This window comes from Phycodurus eques, chromosome 10, assembly GCF_024500275.1.
Source record: "Phycodurus eques isolate BA_2022a chromosome 10, UOR_Pequ_1.1, whole genome shotgun sequence".
NCBI classification, from domain to species: domain Eukaryota; kingdom Metazoa; phylum Chordata; class Actinopteri; order Syngnathiformes; family Syngnathidae; genus Phycodurus; species Phycodurus eques.
This window is the reverse complement of record NC_084534.1, coordinates 16,282,451-16,292,055: the sequence shown is the minus strand read 5'-3', so window position 1 is coordinate 16,292,055 and position 9,605 is coordinate 16,282,451. Positions and strand designations below refer to the sequence as shown.

General features: G+C 41.5%; 1 protein-coding gene across 1 annotated transcript; it reads right to left on the bottom strand.

Moving 5' to 3' along the window:
• Positions 1–403: 403 nt before the first annotated feature.
• Positions 404–5,763, bottom strand: vhl (von Hippel-Lindau tumor suppressor). The gene is made up of 3 exons (XM_061687650.1): positions 5,326–5,763; positions 4,004–4,126; positions 404–3,412 (listed from the first exon to the last, which is right to left on the bottom strand). Exons 1-3 carry the CDS (start codon positions 5,510–5,512, stop codon positions 3,219–3,221), a joined length of 504 nt encoding a protein of 167 aa, XP_061543634.1. The 5' UTR covers positions 5,513–5,763; the 3' UTR covers positions 404–3,218.
• Between the last annotated feature and the right edge of the window lie 3,842 nt (positions 5,764–9,605).

Below are 9,605 nucleotides of genomic sequence, written 5' to 3'. Positions count from 1 at the left end.
GCTGTTTTTCTTTAGCTGGAACGGGGGCCTAGAAGGAATTATGAACAGATTGTATTAGCAGTCAGTTTTAGCACAAAACCTTCCGGCTTCTGCTCGAAAGTAAAAAACAAAACAAAAAAACAGCTGAATTTATTTGAGGTTGGCACTTTTATATGACAGCTGTGTGCTGACTACCATTTACCATACGTTTGAATAGGTTAATTCTGAACACAGCCACATCCCAAGTTGTAGGACTGTGTGCACATTTGTGCAACCACAGCTGTTTATTTTTACTTTGCCCCTCAAAAAGATGGTTTTTTTTTCCAATTGAGACATTAGACTTTTTCTACCATTGACATTAATAGTAGAAAAAGGTTTTAAATGACTTATCTTGGTCTAATTTTATTATCACAAAAACCTCATATTTGAACAGGTGTGTTGACTTTTTATATGCACTGTATATGTTAGCATCTTATTATAAAATAAATACAATAAATTTTCTGCCAAAAATACACACAACACCCCATAATGACCACTTGAAAAAACTAAAATACAAAACTAAGCATTCTCATGTACGAAAGTATGCACATCCTTATACTTAATTGATGCACATTTGTTAGCAAATAAAGCCTAAAATCTTTTCTAAAATCACGGGTAGTTTTGCCCATTCCTCTTTGTAGCACCTCTCAAGCTCCATCAAGTTAGATCGTGAGGGTCTGTGCGTAGCCATTTTCCCATCTCTGTAGAACTGTTTAAAATCAGATTCAAGTATGGGCTCTGGCTGGACCACAAAACATGGAATTTATTCCATTTTGGAGTAACACTCTAACATAAAATGTGGAAAAAGGAAAGCGCTATTAGTACTTCCTGGATGCACTGTACAATCATACTTGTAAAAAAAAAAAAAAAAAAAAAACGTCTTCAAATGCTTGCTCAATAGATATATGTAGCAAATATATACAAAATAGTGAGACTGACTTCTGTATTTGATTTCATGAGTGTGATTGAATTTAAATTCTCTCTCACACATTAACAGATTGTAACTTAAACCAAAGCTTTGACAAATAAAGGCACATACAGGAGAAAATGAGTAACATTTAATATAATTCAAGGTAAATAGCATATGTTTACAAAACCTACACACCAATATATTCTCACCTGCATTTGATAATATTTCATAGAAAAGTCCATCCATCCATTTTCTGAGCTGCTTCTCCTCACTAGGGTCGTGGGCGTGCTGGAGCCTATCTCAGCTATCATCGGGCAGGAGGCGGGGTACACCCTGAACTGGTTGCACAACCAACCATTCGCACTCACATTCACACCTACGGGCAATTTAGAGTCGTCAATTAACCTACCGCGCATGTTTTTGGGATGTGGGAGGAAACCGAAGTGTCCGGAGAAAACCCACGCAGGCACGGGGAGAACATGCAAACTCCACAGCAGGGCCGGGGATTGAACCCCGCTCCTCAGAACTGTGAGGTCATACAAAAGTAAAGCTATATATATATAAATATTTAACTGAGGATGAAGTCGTACATTTAAATGCCGAGCAGTTACAGACGTCAATGAAGTGGAACCTTGAAATTCAAACAACCCATAGGAAGGCTGGAGACCGGATTTGACCCCACGACCTCTGAACAGTGAGGATGATGGTTTGATAGGCTCATTATGGTCACATGATCACAACAGGGGCTACCGTAATACTGCGTGTAGCTCATACACAGACTGTGAAAGTGGCATGTGATAGAAAAAAAACACCACGTGACGGCATGTAATATCATTATTTAACGGCAATGACCATGGGTCCGCCTGAGACTTTGACTCGGTCCGGACCCGAACTGCGGTCCGCCACTTGAAGGCACCAGATTTTAACCTGCACTATGTAACAATTTTTTTGTTTTAAGTCCCTTTCACCCAAGCCACTACTAAAGATGTTACAATGCTGATTAATGTGCCTCTGACATCTTGCTGTATTTGTCAGTATTTTTTTTCTTAATATTTAGCGAATGCCCGATTCATTTCCCGAGCTCTCCCACTTGGTGGTAACCAAAAATGGCGTAGCGGAAAATGATGGCACAGAAATGACACCTTTTACCGAGGACCCCTTAGCTACCCAACAAGGCGCCTGACGTAAAATAAAAGAAGTTCACCACTGTCTGACCAATGCATGGACAAAATGCAGCAATAATAGTAAATTTCCAACAGCTGCTTCTTCCGAAGAAACCATCTCAGTTTCCCCACTGTCTGTCCTTCAAAACAGAATAAAAATGTTGTGGAATGTTAGTCGAATCATCACATACAAGGGGCTGCCTACGCCATCCTGAAGCGACAGTTTCTGTTGTTGTAATACTGAGCCTAGGGGGGGCGACAGAATTTACGGATTATAAAGGGTTAACTTGTCTTGCTTTTTCTTTGGCTTTTTAAATGTTTTGTTCTGATGGCACCAAAGCAGGGCCCCACTGATAAAAACGAGGAAAAGTGTCATGACAACCATAATATTGGAAATGGAACTTATTCCAACGTAACAGGAGCGTAGCACAAATAATAAGGCAAAAGCCCAGCAACAGTTAAGAATGTTAAAAAGATTACTTAAACATAACATTTAAGAGCTAATAATGGTTTTATGATGGTCTTTGTTCCCTCTGAGATGTTTTGTTTTGAAATATTAACACCTACATCCTGGGATGGATTGTGTTTGGCTTTAGAGGTTGCACTGCATTCATTTGGAATTATAATGTATAGAACACGTCATGTTCATTCCGTAATTCTTGTCTCTCTTCTGGGTTCTGGAGGCCAGCATCTATGTCTTTGGGTGCTGAAAGCTCCTCTATAGATCATCGTCTTACTGCTGATGGTCCGGGCTGACTGTCTGGTGCCGGGTTCACAGTGAGAGAGAACCTCTGAAGACCAAGACTTGTATAGCATATTTTCGAAGCGCACATCCTACTTGGGAAGCACCCCATTGGTCATGAAGGCAGATAAGGTTGCCCATGTTCAATGGACCAATAACAATGCGACTTCACAGAAGACATTTTTATCTAACACAGCCCACATTCCTCTTACTGAGAGAAAATGGAGCTGACAAAGAGCAACAGATTAGTTAAGTAGGATCTTCAGTCATAATGAAAGGTGGACGTTTCTGAAACAGCTGTTCGAACAATCCAACAATGAAAAGGAAAAGCTTAGTCTTTATCTGCTTGCCTTGTTGCTAAGCTACAGTCCAAGAGTGATACAGATCACTCCCCTAGGCCCTGGATTCTGTCGAGTAGATGGCGCTCTACACGTTGATTCAACCGCTGTAGACTTTTCAACAAACTGGGCGGGTCTTCCAGCTCCTCGATGAGGCACCGCGCTATTTCCAAACTTCTGTAATCCTCGGGCCGTACCAGGTGTCGGATCACCTGAAGGGCGCGCTCCTTGAGGCTGTAAACTGTGAACACATGCAAGTTAAATATGTGGTGAAACTGTAATCATTTGCATTGTTCTAATTTAGGCATGGGCAACATGGCCTAAATATTAAAATATTAAATTTAAAAACAATATCGGATTTCTGATTTTAATCGCTTCAAAAATAGAAAGAGCAAATGACATTATTAAAAACATGTTTTGCCTTTGTTCCCCCCCCCCCTCTTTTGGGAATTTGATTCATTTCTCCTGATACCAAAAAAGCTTATGCCACCAATTACTCTAGCAGCATTTCGGCAGGTTACGAATATAACATTCATTTGACAATTGCATTCACAAAGCACCTACAAATATAAAAATTTTGTACATTAAACATGATAACAATACATTTTTAGCAATCTGTTACAAAACCTTTGAATTTCATTTCTGTCTTTTTTTCCCCAAGTGTTAGATCAGGCACTGTTTTGGTGCTAGTACCTTTTTAAAAACAAATAATGGTACCCGAAAACCTAGTTCTTACAAATCCAAACCTCTTGAATAAGACCACACAATATTTAAATAATAACTGAAGCGGACACATGGAGGCAACAGTGTGTGTGTGTGTGGCTAAACTTACCTGGCAGAGTAATATTTACAAATGCAGCACTTCCACCATCTGCCAGAGCAGGCAGGAAGAGCTCTTTGTTGTTCACCCTCAACAGGTCATCACTCTCTACATCTTTGAACATCCACGGGTGGCCTGACGAAGAGGGGGGGCGTGGGGGGGTCACATTCACAAACACAAGTCAACAATATTCTTAAGTTACACCAGAGACTTCCAAACACTGTGCTGCAACACATTAGTGTGTCGTTAGAGACCATCAGGTGTGCTGCGGGAAAGTATCCAATTTAACTTTTTAACCATTTATGTACTCTAAATAATGCATCTTTGTTCATCTATCCATGCCAACGACGTATAGTTACAGGCAGAACAATAACATGCTCTTCCACTATATGACAGAAGGTACAATAAACCTGTGTATCCACCAGTCGCTTCATACAACAGAATACAGTGGTACCTTGACTTAAGAGTGCTCCAATGTATGCGTTTTTAAGTTACGAGCCTTCGCTTGGTCAATTTTTTTACTTTGTTTTGTGAGATAAAATTTGAGGTACGAGCAACATCGGCTATACTCGAGTGAAATGAGAAAAAAAACTGATCATTCAAAGTACAGTAATGCGCTCAAATTTGAGCAAGGAGAACCTGGACAGCTGCCGATGCAATTTCCGTCGATTATCGAATGGAACAAACAGTCAAACACACAAATACAAAATGAAAACATTCACAGCAAACTGCTGTATGCCACAGCTCACGCCCTAACACTCACCAGTAGACTAACTGGCCTACCCAACACCAGCTCCTGATATAAGTCACTCAATAGGCCACACCCCTTAAAAGCACACATCCAATACATGAATACTACAGTTGTCTGTACAGTAATTATACTTAAAAAAAACAGTTTATTTAGTTACCTTCGCTTTTATCATGTTTTCATGCAATACAGTTTTATCTGTCCATATTAAGAACAAAAAGAATCATGGTGTTTTGGGGGGGCAGGAGGGAATTTATGGCATTTCAATTCATTTCGCAATTGAGTTGAGTACACTAAGTTACGAGCTTGCTCACGGAACGAATTAAACTCCTGAGTCAAGATACGACTGTAAAAGCTTTGTGTTCACCTCAACACTCACAGGCCCAGCTTTCACACCAAGTCCATTTGTCAACAAATCATCATTCAGTATTGTTGATAGATTTTTGTGACAACTTTGCCCGATGGTAAATCATGATTTTTTTTCCAAGTAAAATGCGTGCCCTGGCTCAATAACGGTTGGGAAGCACAGAGTTTTTCCATACAGTCAGTCACCTAACTTTGACCAGTTGTGAAGGGTAAACCTTACCCACGTAGGTGTTCATGATTCGTCCCGTTCTCGGCTGCAAATCGTTGTACGCCCGTGGCTCCCCGCGGAAATCAATCCACAGTGGCCGTACCACTCGAGGGCTGCGGTTGCAGAACACGAGACTCATGGGAATGCGGCTGTGTTGGGAGCGAACCAGGGGCAGAGACGGGTCCCCATCTTCCGACATCCGGGCTGTTAGCCAACTAGCGCGAATGCTAACTTGTTTTCCGACTGCAGTACGGGGAGTCGCGTCTAGAAACGCGGACTAGCCTCCAAACGCTTACAGAAACAGAAATTATAGGTCTGTTATCGCTAAGTTGCAGCCTTTAAAACGATAACATAAACACAAAACAAACAAACAAAAAGCTTCCGCCTCGACTCGTTCGTTTACAAGGTTCACGTTTCCGGTTGTAAGTCACGTGACACCACACTCGTTGTTGGTTCGTGACGTCAGTGGGCGGGCGACGAGCTAGCATTTGGTATTAATGACTTCATTTTATTTCGAAAATACTTTATACATAAGCAATAATTTTTGGCTTTTAAACCAACCACAATTTTTCATTTACTTTATCTCCCTTTAAAATACATTAGCCTTATTTAACATAGAATGCAGCCCTATGGGGGGCACAAGCCAGTGCAAACTGTAGGCCGGTCCCAAGCCCGGATAAATGCAGAGGGGTTGCGTCAAGAAGGGCATCTGCCTTAAAACTTTGCCAAACAAATATGAGCGTTCATCCAAAGAATTCCATACCGGATCAGTCGTGGCCCGGGTTAACAACGTCCGCCAACGGCACCGTCAACCTGCAGGGCGCCGGTGGAAATTCAGCTACTGTGTGTGGACTGTGTGTGGATACCTAGGCTAATTAACATCTAGTAGAAGGGCATTCAACTGTTCTGCCTGTCACTATAGGTCGCTGGCATAGATACATTATGCGTAATAAATCAATTTACTGTAAGACACCTAATGATCTCTCGTGGCACACCAATGAGCCTTGGCATACTCGTTGAAAGTCATACTGTGCGTAACACGTCTGCCTCACAGTTCTGACTTTAAGGGTTCAAATTTTGAACCCTTAAAGCACAAAACACTAAATTAGCGACTGCATTTCTAAAAGATGATTCATGGCCTGAAACTGGCAAGTACTGGTGGTTAAGTACAAACCCAATTCCAATGAAGTTGGGACGTTGTCCATCCATCCATCCATCCATTTTCTGAGCCGCTTCCCCTCAGTAGGGTCGCGGGTGTGCTGGAGCCAATCCCAGCGATCATCGGGAAGGAGGCGGGGTACACCCTGAACTGGTTGCCAGCCAATCGCAGGGCACATACAAGCAAACAAACAACCATTCGCACTCACATTCACACCTACGGGCAATTTAGAGTTGTCAATTCACCTACCATGCATGTTTTTGGGATGTGGGAGGAAACCGGAGTGCACGGAGAAAACCCACGCAGGCACGGGGAGAACATGCAAACTCCACACAGGCGGGGCCGGGGATTGAACCCCGGTCATCAGAACTGTGAGGCAGACGCTCTAACCAGTCACCCACCGTGCCGCCTAAAGTGGGACGTTGTGTTAAACATAAATAAAAACAAAATACAATGATTTTCAAATAATGTTCAACCTATATTTAATTGAAGATATTTAATGTTCAAACTGATCAACTTTATTGTTTTTCGCAAATAATTATTAACTTTGAATTTTATGCCTGCAACACGTTCCAAAAAAGCTGGGACAGTGTGTTAAATTACATACATTACCACTGTGTTACATCACCTTTTCTTTTAACAGCATTCAATAAACGTTTGGGAACTGAAGCTTTGTAGGTGGAATTCTTTCCCATTCTTGCTTGATGTACAGCTTCGGATGTTCAACAGTCCGGCGTCTCCGTTGTCGTATTTTACGCTTCATAATGCGCCACACATTTTCAATGGGAGACGGGTCTGGACTGCAGGCAGGCCAGTCTAGTACCCGCACACTTTTACGACGAAGCCACGCTGTTGTAACACGTGCAGAATGTGGTTTGGCATTGTCTTGCTGAAATAAGCAGGAGCGTCCATGAAAAAGATGTGTAAGTTAGGCCCGGATGGTTCGACGTCCACCATTTCCAAAAACAATTTGAAATGCGGACACGTCGGACCACAGAACACTTTTCCACTTTGGATCAGTCCATCTTAGATGAGCTCGGGCCCAGAGAAGCTGCCGGTGTTTCTGGGTGTTGTTGATAAATGGCTTTTGCTTTGCATAGTAGAGTTTCAAGTTGCACTTACGGATGTAGCGCCAAACTGTATTTACTGACATTGGTTTTCTGAAGTGTTCCTGGGCCCATGTGGTGATATCCTTTACACATTGATGTCAGTTTTTGGTGCAGTGCCGCGTGATAGTCACGGGCAATCAAATTATGGTTTTCTCGTCCTTGCCGCTTACATGCAGTGATTTCTCCAGATTCTCTGAACCTTTTGATGATATTATGGACCATAGATGATGAAATCCCTAAACTCCTTGCAATTGTACGTTGAGGAGCATTGTCCTTAAACTGTTCGACTATTTTCTCACGCACTTGTTCACAAAGCGGTGAACCTCGCCCCATCTTTGCTTGTGAATGACTAAGCAATTCAGGGAAGCTCCTTTTATACCCAATCATGGCACCCACCTGTTGCCAATTAGCCTGTTCACCTGTGGGATGTTCCAAACAGGTGTTTATATATGAGCATTCCTCAACTTTCTCTGTCTTTTTTGCCACCTGTCCCAGCTTTCTTTTGGAACGTGTTGCAGCCATAAAATTCAAGTTAATGATTATTTGTTAAAAACAATCGAGTTTATCAGTTTGAACATTTAATATCTTGTCTTTGTAGTGTATTCAATTAAATATAGATTGACCATGATTTGCAAATCATTGTATTCTGTTTTTATTTATGTTTAACACAACGTCCCAACTTCATTGGAATTGGGGTTATACATCTCCCGTCTTCTTCATCTGTCTAGGCTACGCAGGCTGGCAAGATGGAAGCCTTAGCTTATAAAGAAAAAAAATCTAATTTGAAATTTCCCAAACACATTTCTTATGGTCTGGGTTGAACTTTTTTGCCATAATTCCAAAAGGTTTGTTTTGCACAAACAACAACATTACCAATCATTCTTTGGGGTTGTTTTTCTTCAGCTCGAACTGGGGCTTTAGTCACTGTGGATGGAATTATAAACAGTTCCAAATAGCAGTCACCGGTAGCACAAACATTCCAGGCTTCTGTTCGAAAGTACAAAAAAAAAAAAAAAAAAACGCTCGGAAAAGGCATCTCGAACATCTGAACAGAGCAGAACTAATCCGAGGCATTTTTACTGACTCCTATTCAACATGAGCTTGAATGTGATTGGTTAAGTCTGGACACAGACTGAGCACTGCACACTTGTGAAACCACATTATCCCAGTTGCACACCGCCTGGTACCGGTCCACCGTCATGGCCACGATCATGTAGGTGGACGAGAACATGCCCAGAACCTGCAGGTACTTCACCAGGCGGCAGACCAGGTCCGGCTCAACGAACCTGTCGATGATTTTACTTCCCCTCTCTAAAGGGTCGTTTCTTTTTTCCCCCATTGAATGATTTAGGTCACATTAATGGTGGAAAAACATTCGAAATGATTTCTCTTGGTCTCATTTTTTATATGACCAAAACCTGCCTTTCAACAGGGGTGTGTAGACTTTTTATATCCCTTGTATCCATCTGTCTGGCTCGCTCACTGTCTGTCTGTATCTAGCATCAGTATTTTTATGGATATACTGCATGTATTTGTCTGTCTAGCTACTGTATCTTTCTATTATGTTAAACATAAAGCCAGTAAACTTAAAATCTGAAACCGACTGTACAACAGTATTAAATGCTTAAATGTACGGCAATAGATGCTTCTCGCATACAGTACTCACTGTATGTCATCAGTTATAAGTTAAATGTGTAATCCACACAAAACTGGTTGCTGTTTTTTTTTTTTCTAAAAAAAAAAAAAAAAAAAAAGCCAAATAGGAAAATTAAGTTGAATTCGTTGCTGCTGTTAATAATAATGTTCCTTTATCAAATGAAGAGCACGAATGGAAGCTCCACCCATGTTTCAGAGTCACATAAACCAGTGGCGCACGCACACTTGATGATTCCAACCTGCGCTCACTCACACTCTGCACCTCTGACTTTGGAAGTGGTGCAAAGTAGCTACAATTCTACTTGCACAAAGCGGACAGCAAATTCAGTGGACTTTCAGAATATTTGCATGCGAGCTGAGCTTTTTTT

What these genes read in the sequence shown, in the direction of transcription:
- vhl (XM_061687650.1), bottom strand. Translation starts at nt 5,512, where the DNA reads ATGTCGGAAGATGGGGACCCGTCTCTGCCCCTGGTTCGCTCCCAACAC. An exon ending in AATCATGAACACCTACGTGG is followed by an intron (nt 4,127 to 5,325) that starts GTAAGGTTTACC and finishes CCTCTTCGTCAG; the next exon opens with GCCACCCGTGGATGTTCAAA. An exon ending in TGTAAATATTACTCTGCCAG is followed by an intron (nt 3,413 to 4,003) that starts GTAAGTTTAGCC and finishes ATGTGTTCACAG; the next exon opens with TTTACAGCCTCAAGGAGCGC.